The sequence below is a fragment of the Crinia signifera genome, chromosome 2 (genome assembly GCF_055691185.1).
Source record: "Crinia signifera chromosome 2, ASM5569118v1, whole genome shotgun sequence".
Classification (NCBI taxonomy): domain Eukaryota; kingdom Metazoa; phylum Chordata; class Amphibia; order Anura; family Myobatrachidae; genus Crinia; species Crinia signifera.
In genome coordinates this window covers 216425829-216450535 of record NC_139218.1, presented here as the reverse complement: position 1 = coordinate 216450535, position 24707 = coordinate 216425829, and the positions used below count along the sequence as shown (strand labels likewise).

Genomic DNA, 24707 nt, shown 5'->3' with positions numbered 1-24707 from the left:
ACGTATCAAGATGCAAAATACATCCCGCACTTAATCCGTAAATCACGTACAAAGATGCGAAAATTTCCCGATGTGGGCACGTGCGCGCGCACCTTGCGTAATACACAATAGACGCTTTACGTTACTGTAAAAAGGCCCAGAACTTATCGCCACGTGGCGGAGTCCCTGACCCTGCAGTAACTAACAATAAAATAAAGTTGTTAATGGAGCGCTCTATGATTTATGTCAATTATAATTGAAATTAAAAATAAAATAAAAAAAAATAAAAATAAAATAAAATGGTGGTATAAAAATAAATAAAAAAAAAAATAAAATGAATGTGAATAAAAATAAATATAAAGAAATATAAAGAACGGATAACGAGTGGACACCTGTAACAAGAAATAGTGGGTTAAGAATTGGAATTTTTCCAATGTTTACACTCTTTACGTGAGGTTTTTGTGGAGTTGCCCGTCCTATCTCACCCTAACTACAAGCCGGCGGCGCAGCACGGAGGCTTGCGGTGTTAAGCCGCGGCTATCGGTACCTTCTCCCGTGTGGCAGCGGGGATGCAGCTGTCAGGTCCCGTTGTTTCGCCGGCGTCCCGGCACGGCTTCTGATGTTGTTCTTGCTGGCTGCTGGGTACAACATCAGAAGCCGTGCCACATGGGAGAAGGTACCGATAGCCGCGGCTTAACACCGCAAGCCTCCGTGCTGCGCCGCCGGCTTGTAGTTAGGGTGAGATAGGACGGGCAACTCCACAAAAACCTCACGTAAAGAGTGTAAACATTGGAAAAATTCCAATTCTTAACCCACTATTTCTTGTTACAGGTGTCCACTCGTTATCCGTTCTTTATATTTCTTTATATTTATTTTTATTCACATTCATTTTATTTTTTTTTTTATTTATTTTTATACCACCATTTTATTTTATTTTTATTTTTTTTTTATTTTATTTTTAATTTCAATTATAATTGACATAAATCATAGAGCGCTCCATTAACAACTTTATTACATTACCTTTAAATAACGGAGCTGCCATAACAAAAAAAGAGCGCGGTCCTTCCCTAATCTCTAACTAACAATAAAAGTTATAGTTTTGCACAGAAGGGATCCTCTATGTACTATAATAAAACACAGGCCTTTGTTTCCACGTGTGCGAACTTTATCGCGCATGGCACATATACTGTAATAAACAAGCAACCCCAGACACTATACCCCGTTAAACTACTTGTGGCAGGCAGAAGTACAGTTTACTAAACACTTAGATATGATATGCTTTAAAACACGTGGCTTTCACTTATTGTGCTTCGGGTTCAACGCTAGCACTTCCCGAACCCCGCACCGCCGCGGACCTGGCCTATCCAGCAATGGATAATAATACTTCCACCCTTTTGCTGGTATAGGTCAAGCCGTGCGCCTGGTACTGAGCTCCAGAATGTGTAACGGACGGACGAGCCCTCAATTGTTAATGGCGATTTAATATGACCAAAGAAACAATAAGTGAAAAGCGCGAGTTACGTATTAAGTCCGTAACCAGCGTACCCTTTATGCCTAGCTACGTGCTTACTTAACGTAGCGCAGCGTAGCGTACCTTTATCGTGTATTATACACCAAAGAACCAATACCTTAATAAGAGATCCTTTCGCAGTGCTTTGACTCTGATCTGCGAAGATACCCTTTAAGGACAGAGTCCGTAATAAACCTTTATCGCTAAATGCGAATAACAGACACAACCACGGTATAGAAGTAAGGAGATAGGAACTCCACAAAAAGATGTATTTAAGTCCCTAATGGACAAAAGGGGGTTACAGAAATAGAAAATATAGGTATAACAAGTTATACAATAGTCTAACAATGTATATACTATACAGGCTCTACTAAGGGAAGAAAAACAGATACAAGACACAATCAGCCAACAATACACTAAGGATAAATACCGTTAATGCAACCGTTACCGTCTCATCAAATATGCGAAGCGCAGTCCGGTCAGAGCTCGCTATCGTTCAGGGATGAACTATAGCCCGGTGGAAAGTCAGGGAAAGGTAGATGTGCCGAAGTGACCGGGCAGCCCTGGGTCACCTATCTTATAGGGTCAGAAGGGGGAGGTCAAAGGCCATTCCCATTGGTCAGAGATCGTATGTCAGGTCCACTGTGATTGGGGGTAAGATGATACAACTGGTTTGACTAGGTGCAGGGGAGTGAACTTTAAGAGTCCTTTGTTTGATGGTTTCGGCGTCAGCAGTGATAAGAACCAGTTTCATCCAGATTCCTTTGTTACATACTTTCAACAGAAACTGTCTCTGGAATATGGATTATGTCCATAACTATCGGGCCGTGTATATTGCGAAATCTTCGCAATGACCGGAATACTGCGCATAATGAACGGAACGGAACGATACTTAACATGATACAGACAGATGTATGCAGGGCTAACTAAGCTATGTGTGGTGTTCTAAACCTTTAACTACATTTTACTTAGTGTCAGTATGTATTTATGAATTTATGTGTGATAGTATGGCTACTCTTCTGGTCCACATCGTCACGCATTCTCGGGTATGGAAACTTTATTTACGCAACTCTGCGAACCAAAATGGCGGCCATACTATCCTAAAATGGCGTGTGTGCAACTAGACTTCCACAATACATACATACATGCATGCATGCAGGGCTTTTTTTCAGCAGGCTCCAGCAGGAACTGAGGCCCTTATTCTAGTTCACTCTTTCTGACTCACCTGCAGTGCACATGGTTTTGTCCATCTAAGAAATATTTTGTCAGAAAGAGTGAACTAGAATAAGGGCCTCAGTTCCTGCTGGAGCCTGCTGAAAAATAGCCCTGCATACATGCATACATACACACAGCTCCATCCACCTGGTAGTTGCGGGCGGACCTTGCCTAATGGCCAATTTGATTGGAAAAATTAGTCACATTAATAGGGCGTATAGCCCTATTAATGTGACTAACTTTTCCAATCAAATTGGCCATTAGGCAAGGTCATCATAAAGATTAGTGATTTCCAATATTTCTGATAACGATCTTGTCTTGTAATTGTGTTGTGGACAAGGACAAGGCAGCCATCGGGAGAGTTGTGTGTATGTGTGGGTGTGGGGGGTGGGGGGGGGGGGGGGAAATCGCAGGGAGTAGTGCAGCCAGTGCTGCCAGCACTTGTCTCACCAGGCATTACAGGTGTTCGAGAAAGGGAAGGGGGGCCCTGCCTATTTTGTCAGTCCCGGGCCCCACAATGGCAGCCCTGGTTGAGGAAGTTTCCTTAGGAATATAATAGTAAATGTCTAAATACATCTCTTGGTACAGAAGTGAAATTATTCGATTAAAATGTTGGTACACTGTTGTACAATTGCTGAAAGAAACAATAACAAAAGGATAAATGTCATTTAAAGCTACATTTAGATAAAACAATTTCCTCATTTTTAACTGCAGATTATTATTATGAGAATAATAAACATGATAAGCCATTTTAATAAGCATGATATTTGTTTATGTATGCTTCTCTTATTTCTTAGGCTGGTAAAGGATACACTGTGTCACAAGATGGAGTCAGTGACTCTGCTCTTAATGACTCTCCAACTCAAGTAAGTGAGGTTCATTTTAATGGGTTTGAAATATAATAATAATATAAATTTTTGTGGGCTATGGATGGCAATAATGCATTATCGACATTCTGTATCATTCAGGTTGATAGTCGCAGGGTTCATTCCACAGGCACAGCTCCGAATTTCTCTAGTGTTAAACATCCAACCAAAGAGGAGGACTCTGTCTTTTATGCCAAGCCAGTCAGGGTACGTTCAAACCGGAACCATAAACCCAACCAGGAAGACAACAGAAGTGAGTACCTTCCTTTACTATGTCACAATCATGATAAAACTGTTCATTATAGCCCTGGAACACAGTTAAAATAACAATGCTTGTGTTTTGCTGTTGTTCTACCTACAATGATGCTTATTCTTTCTGCAAAAGAAGGGGGTGTATTCAAAGTCAAAGAAACTCGACATGAGCTAGCTGGTGCCCAGGAAGTGAAAGAGGATGCACATACACGTGTAGAGGTCCCAGTGGATCAGGTACATCTGGCTAATATGATTTATGTAGTCATTTATTTTATCCTGTCATGTTTTTTGTGTCACATGTTAGTTTACCTACAAAGTTTTTTTTTTGTACAGAGACTCAGTCACACAAATATACAAGTATAATATATTATATCAATGTGAAATGCATGTACCTATGTCTCCCCTGTTATTTGAAAAATCTAAAATAAAGAATCTATAAAAAAAAAATATATTATATCAAATTAATGAACACAGTCTCCACCTGTGTCCTAGTTGCATTCTATATTCAGCAAAAAAAAATGCAAAACGCTAGATTATCACACAGCTTGGCGTGCCAAAAGGGTTTGTTTGGTGGGGTGCCGGACGGGTTCCCGACAGTCGGGATCCCGACAGTTGTTTACCTGACGTCGGGATCCCGGCTGTCAAAACGCCGACAGCCGGGTGCCCGACGGCCACCCGCTATTTTCCCTTGTGGGGGTCCATGACCCCCATAGAGGGAGAATAGAATAGGTGTTGCGAGCCACCGTGCCTGCAGCGTGGCGAGCGCAGCGTGGCGAGCGCAGCGCGAGGGGCTTTTTTTTGCGCTCGCCATGCTGTCTGACTCTGGGCAGTCGGGATTCCGACGACGGGATATTGACTGTCGGGATCCCGACTGTCGGAGTGCCGTACCACACCCGTTTGGTGTGACTGCAGCAAAGATGAATGAGGTCACATCTGTATATTTATCTTATGATATAAATAGGCTGCATGTTGAGTGTATTGTATAGGGCACAGAGGCTCACGTTCTTATTATCTGTCAGTGATCTACTGTAAATCACATTAATGTGTCTGATAATGATTTGCCTCTGTTGTTCAGCTATTAATTACTAGTGTGCTTCATTTGAATACAGTGTTTATTTAGTTATTATAGCAACTATTTTTTTTAAACCATATTGTGAATTAAATTATATATCTACAAAAAATTAAATTAGAAATAATGGGTGACATTTAATTGAATGAGAATTTGGATTTTTGGCGATAATTAGGCAACAAAATGGCGTTATCACATTCTTTGCTGAAATCGCCAATTTAATAGGGTGCGCTCAGTCCCGAAAATCGCACATTATGTGCGATAATTCGCACTTTCTCACTTGGCGGTAAAAATTTGCATTTTTATCTCATCCAGATGTTTTCGCATAGAAAAGTATACAAATCGCTTATTTAATGGGATGCACAAATGGAAATCGCACTTTTGAGGTGTCTAAAAATCGCACTTTTTTCAGACCAGGTTCTGATGGGTGAATTTGTCAGAGACATGCACAGATCATTGCGATCTGTGCATGGTTCTGGTGTAAAAAAAAGAGTTCAAACAAAAAAAAAACAGCGTGGGGTCCCCCCTCCTGAGCATAACCAGCCCCGGGCTCAAAGAGCCGGTTCTGGTTTCATAAAATCACGGGGCAAACCAAATGGGGTCCCCAGGATTTTATAAAACCAGCACCAGGCTCAAGGGCCGGTCCTGGTTCCCAAAATACGAGGGACAAAATGAGTAAGGGTCCCCCATATATCAAGAACCAGGGATTTCCCGATGCCAGACCATGATAGGCTGGTGGGCGGTCGGTCGGGGGCGGAGCCCCAGAAGTAAACAGAACACCAGAGCTTGGTAACAGCGGTGCAGGGGTCCCGGAGAAGCCCCGAAGACGTCCTGTGAGTATATTTTATCTCCACAGGTACCCCACTATGGATTCTACTGGAGAAGGGGACCGATCTTCTATCAAGTCAGGTGATTTGGAATGTATGGGCTCCGTGTGTAATAAAATTACACTGTAAGCGTGTCTGTGTGGTTTTTTTAACTATTTGTACTGCTGGGGCACTACTAGTAGCAGCAGGCCCTTTATTGTCCTTCCTGCTGGGACTTGTGGTTCTCCAAGTCCCTGCATGCAGTTCTGGCTTTCTGGGACTTGTAGTGCCACAGCAATACACACTGGTTTATTCTTTTTTTACATATAATCTATACTATACTATAATCAGCTCGATGCCCACCTTCCAGGGGCATCAAGGACAGCCCTGGGCTTCAGCATGGGCAGGAAAGTTCTGGAGGGGGGGGACCCCATCTTTGGGGGGTCCCCACTTCCCAAAGACCCCTGCCCATGCTGACCGGTCAGAGGGCTGAATGCTTTGGCCAGGGGGACTTGTATAAAAAGTCTCCAACCGGCTGTGGCATTACCCTGCTGGCTGGTTGGGCCCGGTGCTGGTTCTTGAAATACGGGGGACCCCTTCTCATTTTGTCCCCCGTATTTTGGGAACCAGGACTGGCCCTTGAGCCTAGTGCTGGTTTTATAAAATCCTGGGGACCGCTATTTGTTTTGCCCCGTGATTTTATGAAACCAGGACCGGCTCTTTGAGCCCGGGCTGGTTATGCTCAGGAGGGGGGGACCCCACGACGTTTTTTTTATTAATTTTTTTCATTTTTTTTTTTTTTACACAAAAATCACACAAGTCTGAAAATGTGCCGATTTTAAGGACTGAAAATCGCACATTTTTATGACTAAAAATCGCACTATATCGCACTTTATCACGCCTTTTTTGCCGCGATTTCACATCTCATTAAATATGCGGATTACAAGGGAAAAATGCAATTTTAAAAAGTGCGATAAAATCGCATTCTATTAAATGTCACCCAATATGTTTATAAGTGTTTAGAGATAGATAATGAGCGTTATGAAGATATGGGAGCACATCCTGAACAGTATTGTGGCCGAAGTTTTAGGTTGAAAACCATACGTTAAGAAACCTCCTAATGTAAGGTAATAACATTCTTAACCTGGGGATACATATAATATCCCGGTGGTCCAAAGGTCAACCCGGGCATTATGATATGGAGAATCCCAAGGGCTCGGTAAGTTTACTAACCCTCTACCCCCTTACACTAACCCTCCCTTGCAGCAGCCTAGCCCTAGCAAGCCTGCCTCGCATACTCAATAATTGGGATACCGGCTGTTGGTTTTCCGGCATCGGGAACCTGATCCTTTCGAGGTTCTGGGGCTGGTCTTCTGGTGGCCATCAGGATGCCGGCACCGCTATATTGAACACCGGCCACCCACATACCTTAACCAGCGATACATGGGAAAAGGGCCATCTATGGAATTGAAGTACTCTGTCAATATATGATATATACAAAGTAAAGCTTAGGTCCATACATATACTGTAGTATAACACAATGTCGGCTAATAATAATAATAATAATAATGTTAATCTGACTTTTTCATTGTAACTTTGGGGCTCTTTTATGTATAACTCTCCTCCCGTCTCCTCTCCTTGATACTTTTCTCTCATCTGTATACCTCTACTCCCATCTCCTCTCCTGGGTACTTTTCTCTTGCCTGTATAACTGTACTCCCATCTCCTCTCCTGGGTACTTTTCTCTTGCCTGTATAACTGTACTCCCATCTCCTCTCCTGGGTACTTTTCTCTTGGCTGTATAACTCTACTCCCGTCTCCTCTTCTGGATACTTTTCTCTTGTCTGTATAACTCTACTCCCATCTCCTCTCCTTGGTACTTTTCTTGCTCATGTCTGTCTCATGTTCTTAATTCATTATTACTTTTCTAGCTGTAGTAGGAAATTTATATTTACGGAGTGTAGATCCAGCATAAATAAATAGGCGTTTAAATGAGTTTGCCTTTGGACTAATGTGGAATGAAACTTGTATTAGATATATTAAAAACTAAAAATCAGATGAGAATTATATAATATATATATATATATATATATATATATATATATATATATATCTGTGCTGTGCGGTCTGGCACTCTCCTGAGTGGATTAAATGATCCCGGTGCCCTCAAATCTGGATACGTGGTCTTAAAAGAGGCACTCAGAGGAACTTTTGGGATAAACGCTATATTGTGCAGAGAACCAACGTTTTGGGGCCCAGGTGCCCCTTTGTCAAGGTGCAAAACAAACAATATATATATATATATAATCTTTTCTTTTATCTACACACTTGCAGAGAGAAGCAGAGATTGTGCAGGAGGAACATTCTCATATGAGGACTTCACAAAATGGTATGAGATGTGTAAATAGCAGTAGATTAATAATACAGTGTGCCATATGTGATTTTCTATGTCCTCGGGCTCATATTCCTGTCTTCTTTCTAGGAATGAAGTCTTAAGATTAGTAGCACTACTCCACTGTCTCCACTATACAGGCACAAAGTGATGTACCACAAAGAGTTCCAACCTTCTTTACTCAACAAGTATACTTGTATGACCTTCTATGAAAACCGCTCACCTACATACAAGTTTATCCATGAGAGTCAGACTACTATTGCTTCAAGCATGAGCCAAATTACTTCTATGGACAAACTACTATATTTCTATTTTTCCTGTGCAACAATCTGGCCACACACAGTCTCAGCACAAGTGTTTCAAGTGAACAAGAAGTTTTGTAAAAGATTAAGATCTGTCCTGATTCTAGCTCCTCTTAGCTGAAGCAGTAAACCAGTGTGTGTGTGTGTGTGTGGTCAGCAGCTGGCAACAATAATTGGGCCCCATAACATACTAAAGGCCATATGCACTAAGCTTCAAACGTGATAAAATGGAGAGTAATAAACAAACCAACCAATCAGCTCCTCTGTGTGACATGGAAGGTAGGAGCTGGTTGGCTGGCTGGTTATCACTCTCCATTTTATCACGTTTGAAGTTTAGTGCATCTGGTCCTTAACCCTTTGAGTGCCAACATCTCTGTCAGAGATGTGCAAAATATTCACTAAAAATACCAGCGTCGCTCACATTTGTTATAGAAATTCAAATAAAAAAATGGTGTGTAAAAAAAATATATATATTTCCTACATTACAGGTAAATATGATAAATAAAAATGTTTGCTTGGCAATTTTCACATTTATTTTTACAAATTCACTTAGCACTCAAAGGGTTAAATATAATCATCGCATTCAATTTGGTTGAGCGATAATGCCAAATTTCCAAATTTAATTGTGGACAACTATATTGAAGTATTGTGGATAATATACATATGTTACATCATAATATTTAATGTAGATATTGCTGTGAAAGGCACTAGATTATCCAGCTTTACCTACCACATATTGTTCATAAACGCTCAATATTATATATTTGGCTGTACAGAAATGTATATGGCATACTGTACAAAAGATTTTTACTTTCAATTAAAAAAAATATATATAAAAAAAGTTTTCTTTATTTTTAAGGCAATATAGGGCAATGAGAGATCGGTATCATATAGGTGCTGTGTATATTGGACCTTATTGTGGTCCATTCGCTCCCCTGCGAACATGCAGAGGAGCGATGGTGTGTGACTGTGCATGCGCATATACCATTATGCGCTTGCGCAGCCGCTTGGTGCATTGATTACTGACTGGCCGCTCGCACACAGCACTGCGGGCAGAGGCCATGGGGCGGCGACGAGTGGTCGCACCCAGCGGTTCATGGGCATTACCAAGAAAACACTGGGTGTTTCCATGGTAATTCAGCAATGGTGCGGGGGCGGGCAACTGACGTCATCATATGTTAGCTGCCTGCCCACTTTCCGCACAGGGCGCCTGCAGACCTAAGACACCACAGAGGTGTCATAGGTCTGCTAGTGCTGTAGAAATCATTCCACGGTCGGCAACCATGGAATGATTTCCTCCCCGCACACAAGCTGCAAATGGATGGTTATGCAAAACATCCATTTGCATACCTGCAGGGGACTGCGGCGTGCGAGGGGGGAAGGGCAGCTGTGTAGGCAGCGGGCAGCTTTTGGTGAACCAGAATAAGGTCCATTGTTTCAGGTGTATTAAATTAAGACAGACACTGCATGCTAGTTCCAAGTAGGCATGTTGTACAAGAACAGTCGTAACCAGGAAACCACACCCAGAGGCAAACGCAGGATTTTCAGAAGGGGGTTTCCAGAGGGGGGGCGGAGCAAAGCACAGGTGGACACTTAGGTGACCCAGTATATGCTGGATCAGTTAAAGTATTATAGATAGACCAAATGTATATAAATAATAATAATACTAATAATGATAATAATACACACACACACACACACACACACACACACACACACACACACATATATATATACACACACACACATATCAGCAGTGTAGACCCCTGGGCATAGCAATGTATTGGGGCCCCTACCGATCCTCCAGCAGTAGGGGTGGGGGAAGCTTTGATGTCCCACGGGTGGTAAGGGGTGTTATATCAACCGCTCAGCATGTAGGGCCTGGATCAGTAATTTCCACTAATTACCCCATTTTCTGCACAGATGGTGGGAGATGGGGTGGGAGAAGGGGGCACTATGCTGAATGAAGGGGTCCTGATACATAACTTCCAGGGGGGTAGAGGATGTTTAATACGCAGAGGAGGGGTGTATAGTGGAGTTATTATTATTCATAATTTTCTGGTGGGAGGACAGTTTGCTTAACTGCAGATATCTCCAGTTCCCAGAAATAGATTTCTTAGCTTTTAATGGAATTAAAACTTAGAGAATCCCACCTACCAAATGGTACTGGTACTAGGGGATCAGAGTTCAGGAGGCAGAGCAATCTGCCAAGGAGTATATAAAACTACATACCAGGTGTGAGGAGCTGGAGCAGTAACCAGCTGCTGGAAGGCTGATATATCTGGTTCTGGGAACAGTAGAGACAAGCTACTACTGTTCCTCAAAGGGGGAGAGTCCCAGCTTTTGGAATATACCCTCAGAAAAACTCAGAGCCGGCCTTAGGCATAGGCAAACTAGGCAATTGCCTAGGGCGTTTGGAATGCCTAGGGACATCAGCAGCTTCTGCTGATTAAAATGATATGCATCATGCCTATATTCTGTGTGTGAGTGAGGCTGTATCTGCATATGAAATAGTGTATTCATGGAAATCACTGTAACATAGCATTCTGTATGCAGGTCGCACACAGAATATAGGCATGCTGCATATCATTTTAATCATCGGAAGCTCCTTGTGTGTGCTGGTCATAACAATGCAAATAAGATGAATTTTCAGCAAAAAAAGCACCCAACGTTAGCAGAACTGGCCAGGAGCTGCATGGCCTATTGAGGCAAGATGTATGAGGAAACATCTGTATCCAAGCAGAGGCAGAGGTCACAGTGTTAGCGGCTGTGCGAGTGCTGTCTGTAGGTGGGTTGTTTGTGCAATAGTGTTCGGCATATGTGTAAGGGTCATTATGTGTGTCATGTATAAATGCATTAATAATATGCGACATGTGTAACATGCATTATGTGTGTCATGTGTATAAGGGCATTAATAATGTGCAACATAGGTGTAATGGGCATTATGTGTGTCATGTGTATAAAGGCATTACTAATGTGCAACATATGTTTAAGGGGCATTATGTGTGTCATTATGTGTATGAAGGGCATTAATAAAGGTTGGCATAATGTGTAAGGGGCATTATGGTTATAAGGACATTAATAATGTGTGTCATGTGTAAGGGGCATTACTGTGTGGTATAATCAGGGGTGCCGAGAGAAAGGGGTAGGGGGTACAAATTACCCAGGCCAAAGTCTGATGGAAGGGCCCAGTGGGGGCCTCGGGCCGCCTCCCCTTAAGTGACAGCAGCAGCTGCAGCTCTTCTCCTCTGCCCAGCACACACTGCTTTGTGCTGGGCAGCAGTGTGGCCATGGAGGTGCTTAAAATACAATATTTTCTCAGGATTTTTTTCTAAGGGTATTATTTGAATAATGTAAGGAGTAATGTACATAAGGAAAAGTGGTACTACTGTGTGATGTAACGTGAATAAGGGACATGATTGCATGATATAATGTGAATAAAGTTGCACTACTGGGTGACATAATTTGAATTGGGGGTACTATTGTGTGGCCATGCCCCCTCTCAGCAAGAACATACCCCTGTTTGGGCTGCGCACCGAATGTGTGCACTGTTTCTTTTTAAAATATTGCGGGTAGGAGCACCAAAATGATGACTGCTATGATGAGGGTTGATGGTGCTGGGAAAGGGGAGCAGGGTCATAGGCGGAACTGGCAGTGCTAGGGGGCACCAGCCAAAATCTTGCCTAGGGCGTCATTTAGGCTAGGGCCGGCTCTGGAAAAACTCTAAGTCAGACAGAACCTGAAATATCTGACTGGGAAGAGCAATTAACAGGCTTGGATGGGGACCACTGTTTGAAGTCAGATATCTCCGGTTCCACAAGGCCGATTTTTAAAATTCTTCATACCCATGGAAAGAGGGGACTCTCAGCTTTCAGTGTAGGGCCTTTAGATTCCTGGGGGGTTTCTGGGTACTCAGAAACCCCCCTGCGTGCGCTACTGACACCCCCAACTCCCATGGTAACACTAGGGGCCTGATTCAGACCTGTTCCCTAGGCTGCGTATGTTGGCAGCCTAGAGAACAGGTAAACAGCGCCCGATTGCCACCCAACCAAATGCCGCCACACAAATCTCCACATTTGCATGTAAGAAGAGGTGTACGCTTACAAATCCCCTCGCATGCTGCCGCGCGTGTGAAAAATCATTCAATGGTTGCTGATAGGGTTATCACCTAGGACCTTTAATTCCGGACACATGTTAATTACACAGGTTCTGTGGCAGTTTAAAATCAGGTGAAGTGGAGTCTTGAAGTCAGCCAGCCACAGAACCTGTGTAATTAATATGTGTCCGGAATTAAAGGGACTAGGTGGTAACCCTAGTTGCTGACCATCTAATGATTTTTTCTTGTTCACAAATAAAAGTCCGTCTAGACCCACAAAATCGGAAACGGGGCTGAATCAGGCCCTAGGTGTGGCCAAATACATAAGATTAACATTATGCAAACATCTCCTTTGTTCTATGTTCTCATTTTCTGGTAGAACTACCTGTGGCCTTTCAATTCCTTGATTTGCCTTGGTGCAGCTGGCTCCACAATCAAGCTAGCAACAGACTGCCCTACATTCTCATGTAGAATTGGCCGCTCAGCTGCTTGCAAATCCACACAATTGCTTCTGTACAAGTTACCTTCCACATCCACAAGATATGAGCATGGTGAAACTTTTCACACACAGGTTTCAAGTCTCCACCAGCCTGTACAGCCTGTAGGATCTCAGGAAGCGGCTTCATATGAATTGGCTCACCGGTAGCCCCCACCCAGAACTTTAAGTGATAAAAAGGAAACACATTTTTTTATGTTAAATGTTTACTCCTTGGATGTGTCTTCTAAAGGAAGTCAATAACAATGTTGACCTTGATAATGTTGACAGATATTCTGTCAACATTGTTAAAATGTTGATGGCAGGCAATGTGCCAACCTGCTCATAATGTCGACCAGTGAAATGTTGACATTATAATTAGGTTGGTGGACTGGAGTTTAGAGTGAGGTACTAGAGCCTTGATGGCTAACCTTGACACTCCAGCTGTTGTTGAACTACACATCCCAGCATGCTCTGCATCAGATTTAGCATGGCCAAATAGCAAAACTGAAGCAGAGCATGCTGGGAGGTGTAGTTCAACAACAGCTGGAGTGTCAAGGTTAGCCATCAAGGTACTAAAGTAGGCATGTCCAAACTATGGCCCTCCAGCTGTTGTGAAACTACAGGTCCCACCATGCCTTGCCATAGTTTTGCTATTAGGGAATGCTAAAACTATGGCAAGGCATGATGGGATTTTTAATTTCACAACAGCTGGAGGGCCACAGTTTGGACATGCCTGTACTAGAGGGATAGCTAGGTGTTAGAGGTAGTGGAGTTATACTTACTGGAATTCCAAAGGATTGGAGCAAAGACCCAAATTGCTGTCATTATGACCGTCGGGAACTGGAAGTCATTGTTGCCACCAGGAGCAGCTGCGTCACCAAGCTAATTTTAACATTGCATGTTGAATGTCAATATTATTAATGTCAACATTTAGTACCTAACCTGTCCTCTTAGGGAAGCATAAAAGCTTACCTAATGTCGTTTCAAGCTCCACATATACTATCAAATCTGTGGTGTATAATGCATCCTTCTGTAAAAGCAAACAATGTATTATATTATATATATATATATATATATATATATATAGACAAAAAGATAACCCTTTCACTGCGCTAAGATAGTGGGCCGCACCTCTATAAGTCCCCCCTGTTAGTGGGGGAAGGAGAACAACAGATACAACAAAGATATAGAGTGCGCCTTTGTTTGTGTCACCACCACCATAAGACAGGTGTATAACTGACACTTTTTTGAGGGATGCTGTAGTGCTCTATCCTCTTCCCTTGGGAGCTGGAGATGGTAGACAGTGAGGAAGGTAACCTGGCAGGTGAGGAGAGCCAGGGAGCTTTAATATCAGCAGCAGATTGCACAAGGTTTTGCACAGGGCATCCACAGAGACTCTGAAAAGGATCCTGGAGCCTTGGAACATGGAGGACTGTGATTGGCTGCAAGCCGCAGCAGCAATTAAGTCCAGGAAGTACCTTATAATTTGTTCTAATTCTAAGTAAAGTACTTTCATATACTTAGTTCTGATAAATATATATATATATATATATATATATATACACACAACAAAGATATAGAGTGCGCCTTTGTTTGTGTCACCACCACCACCATAAGACAGGTGTATAACTGACACTTTTTTGTAATTTCATACAATTTATTAAAATGAATAAAAAGATTTTTCAGCAAAATTTCATTCATATGCAGTCATGTTTTCCATCATTCCAATAACCCGACGCGTTTCGTCACTTGGACTTCATCAGGGGTATAACAAAAAATGACTCAATAGAATCAAGCTTCAACTTAAAAAAGACTGGTTCTTCCTTAATTCTTGAACCGACTAAAGTTTTAAAATTCGGTAGCGATGTTGAAATGGGGCAAAATAGGGTGATGAGTGGAGAGGTGAATTCGTCTGTCCTCTCACAGCAGTGTATCTCTCCTATCGTGCCACTCCAATGATGCAGACATTGGAGTGGCACGATAGGAGAGATACACTGCTGTGAGAGGACAGACGAATTCCAAGATGAAGTCCAAGTGACGAAACGCGTCGGGTTATTGGAATGATGGAAAATATGACTGCATATGAATGAAATTTTGCTGAAAAATCTTTTTATTCATTTTAATAAATTGTATGAAATTACAAAAAAGTGTCAGTTATACACCTGTCTTATGGTGGTGGTGGTGACACAAACAAAGGCGCACTCTATATCTTTGTTGTGTATATATATATATATATTTATAAGAACTAAGTATATGAAAGTACTTCACTTAGAATTAGAACAAATTATAAGGTACTTCCTGGACTTAATTGCTGCTGCGGCTTGCAGCCAATCACAGTCCTCCATGTTCCAAGGCTCCAGGATCCTTTTTAGAGTCTCTGTGGATGCCCTGTGCAAAACCTTGTGCAATCTGCTGCTGATATTACCTGATAGTACCTGCTCCTCCAGGTACCCCGTCCAAGGCTGACCAGCCACGGTGCTCATGTTTTGGCCGGGGGACCTTGTATAAAAAGTGTCCCCCGGCTGTGGCATGACACCGCGGGCTGTTGGAGCCCGGTGCTGGTTTCAAAATACGGGGGACCCCCAGATTTTTTGTCCCCCGTATTTTGAAACCAGCACCGGGCTCCAACAGCCCGCGGTGTCATGCCACAGCCGGGGGACACTTTTTATACAAGGTCCCCCGGCCAAAACATGAGCACCGTGGCTGGTCAGCCTTGGACGGGGTACCTGGAGGAGTGGGGACCCCCCCAATAAAGGGGTCCCCCCCCCAGGCTTCACCCGTCCAGGGCTGAAGCCCGGGGCTGTCACCGGCGTCCGTGGCCAGTGGACGCCGGCCTGATAGGGTTAAATCCATCATACATATCATTACATTGCTTTTTACCGGCGAACTACAAGTGCCAGCAGACCTCCCCCGCATGCTGGGACTTGGAGAACCACAAGTCCCAGCATGCAGGGCATTAATGGGCCCGCTGGGACTTGTAGTCCACCTGTAAAAAGAATGTTTATAAAAAACACACACACAGAGAAGTACAAGTTTATTACACACACACACCTCAATTTTACACCAGCATACTTACCATTCCTGGATCCAGCGCTGGTCTGGCTTCTTCACAGCCGGCTCCCCCCGCACTGACAGGCAGCGGGGAGAACCGGCTTTCTCCGTTGCCTGTCACCGGCTTTCTCCGTAGCTTCTGTAGCGCTGTCCCAGTGCTACAGAGGCTGAGAGCGTGATTGGCTGAGCTACAGTATGCGTCTCCATGGAGACGCATAGCTCAGCCAATCAGGACTGAGCTATGCGTCTCCATGGAGACGCATACTGTAGCTCAGCCAATCACGCTCTCAGCCTCTGTAGCACTGGGACAGCGCTACAGAAGCTACGGAGAAAGCCCCTCCCCTTTTAGAATGTAAGCTCTCACGAGCAGGGCCCTCTCTCCTCATGTGCCTTTCTTAGAATATATAAACCACTGCCACCCTGATGATTGCTTCAGTGTCCTGTCCCCTGATGCAACTATCCATATTAACCATGTACTTGTCCTAAACTGTCTTGTAATGTAATTTGTTATGTGTTTTTGATTATAACTATGCTCTGTAAAGCGCTGCGGAATCTGTGTGCGCTATATAAGAAACTGTTAATAAATAAATAAATAAATAAATAGCAGATCAGAAAGTGGTAAAGTTATGTATTTTGGGTACAATACAAAGATTGTGTGCAAAATAGTGGCCATGGCCTTAGAACATTGCTGGCACATCCTTGTAGCTCTTAGATGTGGTTTATGTATTTTTATCATAATTACAAAAAATATGTTTGTATTAGAGTGAAAACGTTGACACATGTCGACTTGTGTAGATTGAGTGTCCTGCTGTTTAAAGTATACGAAAACACTTACTGAATGTGTATAAATGGTTACAAAATAACTACTTTGGCATATATATAGGCAGGTCTTAAAATGATTCTTACCTTAAATGAAACCAACCTTTACATGTAGAGAAGTGTAGAAAGATATGCTTCCAATGTTTTTGAGTGCTGTGTGTGGCTTGCAGGTAGTGAAATAATGGTTTGGACTTAATAGACTGCAGCATTGCTTATTACATTCAGGTGTATGTGTTTGAGTAGTAATCAGCGTTAATTAGCAGACCCAGGCGTCCGCTCTCATGCGGTATCTGTAGGGGTGGTCTGAAGGTGGCGGCCGCCTGTTTTGTGTCCGAAATGCACGGTGCTTTCGCCGATCGAGCGGTAGTAGCACTGTACATTTTTTGTGCACACCCCCGTGTACGCCCATGTTTACGCCCAGTTTCCCTCATTATTTCGGCCACGCCCCTATGCCGCCCACAATGACCGTACTCTTGCGGACAGGTTTTTTCGCACAGAAAGACCTGTCTGTGAGCGTTGTGAAGTCGCCGCGCCTGCGCATTGCGGAAGGTACGCATGCGCAGATAAAAAAAAAAGGTACTTGTTTCCTAGCACGGCCACCACGACGCGACCGACGCGATGTACCCGATTTCTCCATAGGCTTCAATGTTAAAATAATTTAACATTGAAGCCTATGGAGAAATCGGGTACATCGTGTCCATAGGCTTCAATGTTAAATTATTTTAACATTGAAGCCTATGGAGAAATCGGGTCCATCGTGTCCATAGGCTTCAATGTTTAATTTTTTTAACATTGAAACTGAGTCCATTTAACATACTAAAAAATGGTAAAAGGGCCAATATGGGCCATTTCTCATTGGGTATGGCCCCGTCATGTGTGTAAAAAATAATGGCCCCCCATTGTGGCCGCCACCTCCACGATTGACGCGAACCCGAAGCGTGGCGATCGCAGCGAGCCCGCGAGGGGCGGCGGTGCGCGTCCTCCGACCTTTTCATTCCCCTACTATCCACGTCGGCGTGGAGTTGAGAATAGATTAGTGTGGCGAGCGCAGTGAGCCACCGAGCCTGAAGCGTGGCGAGCGGACGCTGATACCTTCACAGATCCCTGCGTCCCCTCGCGGGCTTCACAGGTATCAGCGTCCCCTCGCGGGGCTCGCCACGCTTCGGGCTCGGTGGCTCGCCACGCTTCGGGCTCGGTGGCTCGCCACACTAATCTATTCTCAACTCCACGCCGACGTGGATAGTAGGGGAATGAAAAGGTCGGAGGACGCGCACCGCCGCCCCTCGCGGGCTCGCTTCGGGTTCGCGTCAATCGTGGGGGTGGGGCCACAATGGGGGGACATTATTTTTTACACACATGAAGGGGCCATACCCAATGAGAAATGGCCCTTATTCGGCCTTTTCCCATTTTTTCCTATGTTAAATGGACTCAGTTTCAATGTTAAAATAATTTAACATTGAAGCCTATGGACAAATCGGGTCCATCGCATAGGCTTCAATATTAAATATTTTAACATTGAAGCCTATGGAGAAATCGGGGGCATCGCGTCGGGCGCGCATAGGCTTCAATGTTAAAATATTTTAACATTGAAGCCTATGGGGAAATCGTGGGCATCGCGTCGGTCGCGTCGTGTGCCTTCTTAAGGCACACGACCGACGCGATATACCCGAGTACTGCTTTTTTCAAAGGAAATCGCGGGCATCGTGTGCCTTAAAGTTAAGGCACACGATGCCCGCGATTGTGGCCGTGATAGGAAACAAGTACCAAAAAAAATCCCGGAACGTACACGTACGGCCCAACCGCCCGAACCAGAATAACCCCCTAAGACCCCAAGACTGACACTGACCACATCATTGTGAGTGAGCAACAACAGCCACCGCCAGCCAATAATGATTAATGGATGAGGAGGAGGGGCAAGCAGCCAGATCTGGACCCACTGACATCAGAACGGGTCGTCTCATATTCCCAGCATACAGAGACAGGACTGGAGCACAAAGATACCAGTGAATAACAGTTCAACTGGTTTTGGTGGTGGCTATACACTGGTGTGGACATCTCTAGCTCTGGTGGTACACTTGAGAACAGCTCAAGGCACACTAGTTTGCCATGGCACAGTGGTTGAAAATACTGGTTTAAATGAAACTAGAACATGGGCACAAATACTGTAGTTGCAATTCCAAATCATGAGTTCTAATGTGTGCAGAAGCTACTGTACATACTGTACTTTAGATATATTGTTGTGGTTACCAACACCTGCAGCCAGAAACTAGCACTGTATTTATCAACAGCCTGGAGCCACAACTATGTCACTTTTTCCACTAACGTGTGTCTCCACAACTATTGCAATTGTTTTCTGGCTCAGTGGCAAATACAGGATTTTTAGAGGGGGGTTTTCAAATGTAATCCATAATCTCCCACTCTCCAACGCATTGGAGTAGGTACGGGAGTCTGGGGAAGCAATAACAGCCCTGATAATTGGTCTTTTTATACACTGGATACTGTATGGAATACAGTATTAATATTTAACAGTACATATGGTCTATAGCAGGCATTCCCAACCACAGTTCTCAAGGCACACCAACAGTGCAGGTTTTAGTGATATCCAGGCTTCAGCACAGATGGTTTAAACAGAATCACTCAGGTACTAATTAATTCACCTGTGCTCAAGCCTGGATATCACTAAAACCTGCACTGTTGGTGTGCCTTGAGGACCATGGTTGGGAATGCCTGGTCTATAGTATAGGCTGTTTCAAACATTTAAATAAGATAAGTAGGCAAAGGTTAAACCTATAATAAATAAATACACAAACATAAAATAGACCCAGTGCTGCACTTTCTATCACAATCTCCCACTTCATGGTAAGACACCTGTCTCTTCCTCCTGGCAGCTGCTCTCTGGTCCATTGCGATGTTTGAGGGCTCAGATTCACACATACAGTGCTGGTACACTAGGCATGTGCAGCAGCTCTGCTCTGTCCCTTACACTACACGATGTGGTGTCAGTTCTATTGATCATATTATATACCAATGCTATTGTTGTCATAATTTAAGGCACTTTCCAAGAGGACGGGGGTTTCCGGGCAACCAGAAACCCACCTGCATTTGCCTATGAGCCATATATGCTGAAGTGAAAGGTGGAGACTTTTGCTGGGATCTCATCTAGGAGTGCCTGCACTACATACATCCGGCACAATGATGGGCCTTTATTTTAGCCGTCGGCTTGTCCATGTAATAAACAGCAATTTCCAAGTTTTGTAAACCAAATACTGTATTACTACACAGCACTGGATAGTTCACTGACTAAAGATGGTAATAGGTTTGTTTAAGGAAACCCAACAAGAAATTAAGACAGTGGTCTAGCCTCTTGAAATTAAATGTAAATGATAATAGTAATATGAGAGCAGGTTGCTTTTGACATCCGTCATTGTTCATGAAATTCTAGGAACAGAGCATTGTGTCCCTCCTGAAGAGGGTCACGTTGGGAGAAATGATTTATAGATTTAATTATAATTTGTAATCTTTCTGTCTGTATCAAACTGATGAGGTTATTCTGGTTGGTGCGTAAATTTCCGAATTCTTTCGGAGCGGACTGCACACCACGCTGTGCGGACATCTTACGAAGAAACGCCCACCGGTCCTCCGCATTCGGACGGACTCACACTTTAAGAAGAGGGCGTGTTTACGGACGACATCCAAACCTTGCATGTCCGGTGGACACACACATATTCTGCACGGTCTTACAGCGTCTGCACCGTCTTACAGCGTCAGAACAGACGGGAACCTGCCCGTACGCACCGATGCGGTGTATTAACGCAAAACTCACGACTATTATCTGAACTCATAATTTGGTCACATGACACACTTATGCAATTAGGCAACCTCATTAAAAAGTGTTTGTTAGTAATTACATTTTTCATTTGATCCCCAAATGTGTGCTTTTATTGGTGAATGTAAAAGTGACATGGATATTTATATTAGTGATAGCAAGTTCTGTCCATTGCTTGCAATGTAAATGTGTGTACAAAATGCAGCCGTGCTTTCAGCATATATTTGTGTGTTTTGTAATGGTCCATTTAAGCTGCAATGGTTCCAATTGAAGCAATGACAAGAGTGTAATTAATGAGTAATGAGTAGAGGAGTGGATTGTATTGTGTTCAGCTGACATTGGTTCAGGTGCGGCCGTACTAATTGGGCGTTCCGAATGCCTAGCGCATGACCGAGTGGTGTCCACAAAGCAATACTTGCTTATGGAGACCGCATATTTTCTGCCTTTTGGTTTGTTTGCAGTCGGTGTTCTGTCCGAATGCACGCCTACCAGAATTAGTGCACTCCCTCGTGTCCGCCCATGTTTACGCCCAGTTTAGCCCACTTTGAAACTACGCCCCTGTGTACTTCCGAATGACGCCCATATTACGCCCATATTTCCCGAGTGAATGCGGTGCACTTTTCTGTACGGTATGAGAACGAGTACGGAGACCTTTCGTGGCACATGCGCATAGCGTTGCCCACGCATGGGCAGATGGCTAAAAAACGCCATCCGAAAGAATTTGGAAAATTACGCATCGACCAGAATAAGGTCCTGAGTGATATCCCTGCAGAAATAACATAATTTATGGAATCATAAGACTCCTTTCTCAGGGGTAAATTTACTAAAATGGGAGATCTATTGCAGATAAGATGTTGCCCATAGCAACCAATCAGATTATATCTATTACTAGTAAACCTGCTCGAAGCAAAAGCTGTGAAAGCTATTCTGCTACCTTGTGATTGCATCTGTGTTCCTGTATGTGTGAAAGAGATATAGGGGGTTATTCTGGTTCACTCAAAAAGGCACAATCACTCTGTAATGGACAAAACCATATGCACTGCAGGAGGGGCTGATGTAACATGTGCAGACAGAGTTAGTGCAAATCTAACTCTCTCTGCACATGTTACATCTGCCCCACCTGCAGTGCATATGGTTTTGTCCATTACAGAGTGATTTGTGTCCATGGTTTTGTCCATTAAAGAGCTATGGTTTCTCAATCCTGTGCTATACCTATTCACTCTGTATGCTTTCTGCCCCCTAGCAGGGTGTGTTGTGGCATTGGCCACAATGCAAGCCTGCTAGGGGTCAAAGGTGCAGGTGGAGGGGGGAGAGGAGGAGGGAGATGGCTACTTTGTCCATTCTCTCTGTTCTAATATGTACGGTGCTGCGTACACCACCTCTCTGGGCACCCTCATCAGCTCCTATGGTTTTCATTACCACCTTTATGCTGATGATACCCTAATCTATCTCTCTTCCCCCGACCTATCCCCATCACTCCTGTCCAAGGTCTCCGAATGCCTCACGGCCATCTCAGCCTGGATGACCCAACGCTTCCTGAAGCTAAACATGGCTAAAACTGAACTTCTAATCTTCCATCCCCCGAACATCCCCTCTTCTCCCACTATCTCCATCAGTATTGGTGAAACCGAGATCACCTCCACCGACCAAACGCGCTGCCTCGGTGTCATCATTGACTCCTCCCTCTCTTTCACCCCCCACATTCGTGCTCTCTCACTGTCTTGCCGCTTTCACCTACGCAACATTTCACGCATCAGACCATTCCTCTCCACTGACGCAACCAAAATTCTCATTCACTCTCTTGTCATCTCCCGCCTTGACTACTGCAACATCCTTCTCTCTGGGCTACCTCTCACCCGCCTCGCACCTCTCCAATCCATTCTTAACGCTGCTGCTAGGCTCATCTTCCTCTCCCGCCGCTCTACCTCTGCCTCCCCCCTCTGTCTATCTCTTCACTGGCTCCCCATTCCTTTCCGAGTTCTCTTTAAACTCCTCACCACCACCTACAAGGTTCTCTCCTCCTCCACCGCTCCTTACCTCTTTTCACTGATCTCTATCCACACTCCCTCCCGTCCTCTTTGCTCCATCACTGACCGCCGACTGACCTCTCACCTAATCACCTCCTCCCACTCCCGTGTCCAAGACTTCTCTCGCGCTGCCCCCCTGCACTGGAACAACCTCCCGCCACCCATCAGGCTTTCTGATTCCCTTACCTCCTTCAAGCGCTCCCTTAAAACCCACTTTTTTCGACTAGCCTATCCCTCCTCCTAACCTCTTTTGATCCTCCTATCCTGCCTCCGTTCCCCTCCGTTCCTACTTATCCTATTGTTTTTCGTTCGTCCACCCACCTATTTTTAGTATGTTAACTCTTATGAGTAGGGCCCTCCTTCCTCACATACTCACCCTACCTCTTTACCTCACCTGTGCTCCTGTCCTGTTCTTCCCTTCCTCTACTTCATCTTCAAGTCTCCTCGACAATTTTGACACCTACTTCTGAACTGATGCTGATTTTAGTTCTACCAGCTATACCCCTATTTATACTGTATTTTTCAACACACCCTGTACGTTACCTCGTAATTTTTTTGTTTGCTATGTACGGCGCTGCGGACACTTTGCGGCGCCTTATAAATAAACGTACTACTACTACTACTACTTGTGGCGCCTTATAAATAAAAATATAATAATAATAATAATTGTGCCTTTGCGAGTGAACCAGAATCATCCCCATAGTTTTGCGCTCTGCCTGCAGATGGCAGTGTTTTGGTTACACATGGACACTAGACATACAGGTGCTAAATAAGAAGTAGAATCTGATTTGTTGCGATGTGCAACATCCCATCTTCAATAGAACTCCCATCTTAGTAAATGTACACGTAAATGTCTGGAAGGGTTGCTTTAATGTGGAGCTTAAGGAATATTTTGTATGTACTCATTTTATGTGTGTGGGCCTAGGAACCAGTTATCAAAAGTACAGCAAGTACATTAAATCACTAAAGCAGTTGCCCTGAAATTTTGTCCTCAATGACCCCACATAGTCCAAGTCTGACACCCACCCAGAGAGATCAGCTCAGCACCATAGCACAGAGAGTGGATTCTTCTTTCCTTAGGCTGTCCTCTCTCTTTCCTGTTGCTGTTACTTTTTTGCTTCTTTTCTGCTCTCTCTCTCTATCCTCTCTACCACAGCACCAAACCGATCATTGCATCCAGACAGTGAAACCTGCATGTCGGGGGATGGGAAGATTAATGGGCCCTACTCATGGGGCACAAGGAGGGAATGAGTGTTCTGAGTGATGCTACATCGCACAGAACTTTCAGCACACAGCGCTGCACAGTGATGTGTGCTGAGCGATGTGTCAGGGGCAGTGTTCTCTGGTGAGAACATTGGCCCTGACCGATTAATAACTTGTTTGCTGGTTATAAGTCGGCCACATTGATTAAATAAATTTATTTAATTTATTAATGAGTTTAAAGTATGAGCCTTTTGAGGTGTAGAGGACTGCCCAAAATCTTGCAGGTTATATTTTACTGGCATAGACTATACAGTAGTTGCATGCAGGATGTAGTACCTATAGGTAACAAGTTACTCTGTTTGGCAATATAGAGCATAGTGACAGAAGGGGTAAAATTAGGCATTACAGTATCAGCAACATTATGCTGTTACCAGTCAGAAGCAAATGTAGACCTCATGGGGCCCTAAGCAAGAGACCCTTATTTGGGCCCCCCTTCCTAAAACAATCTATAGCACTATGGGCCTGATTTGCCAAGGGTAGCAAAAGCAAATTCTTTCTTTAATGGGCAAAACCATGCTGCTCTGCAGGTGGGGTAAATGTGATGTGCAGAGAGAGTAATGCTGTGTACACACGGGTCTATATGATTGCTGGGGATATATTGCTAGCAATATATCCCCAGCAATGATATTGCTAGTGTCTCCTTTTCGTCAGCGATGAAAAGGAGACACTGCTACGGGGCGGAGGCGGAGCGCAGAAGCAGGTGACGGGAGGAGGGAGGGAGCAGTGTTGCAGGGCATGGGAGAACAGCGCTGATTT

At 44.0% G+C, this 24707-nt stretch overlaps 1 protein-coding gene across 2 annotated transcripts in view; it reads left to right on the top strand.

The window, feature by feature from the left end:
• DCDC2B (doublecortin domain containing 2B) overlaps positions 1–8616 on the top strand; it is a 30136-nt gene extending 21520 nt beyond the window's left edge. The window contains exons 7-11 of one of the 2 annotated variants that reach the window (XM_083173717.1): positions 3502–3570; positions 3673–3823; positions 3959–4056; positions 8032–8086; positions 8180–8616. In XM_083173717.1, coding sequence (XP_083029843.1) covers positions 3502–3570; positions 3673–3823; positions 3959–4056; positions 8032–8086; positions 8180–8193 — 387 coding nt within the window. In that variant the 3' untranslated portion in view covers positions 8194–8616. Of the gene's footprint in view, positions 1–3501; positions 3571–3672; positions 3824–3955; positions 4057–8031; positions 8087–8179 lie in introns of both variants that reach the window. The other variant, XM_083173716.1, reaches the window with a different exon arrangement.
• Positions 8617–24707: the final 16091 nt, after the last annotated feature.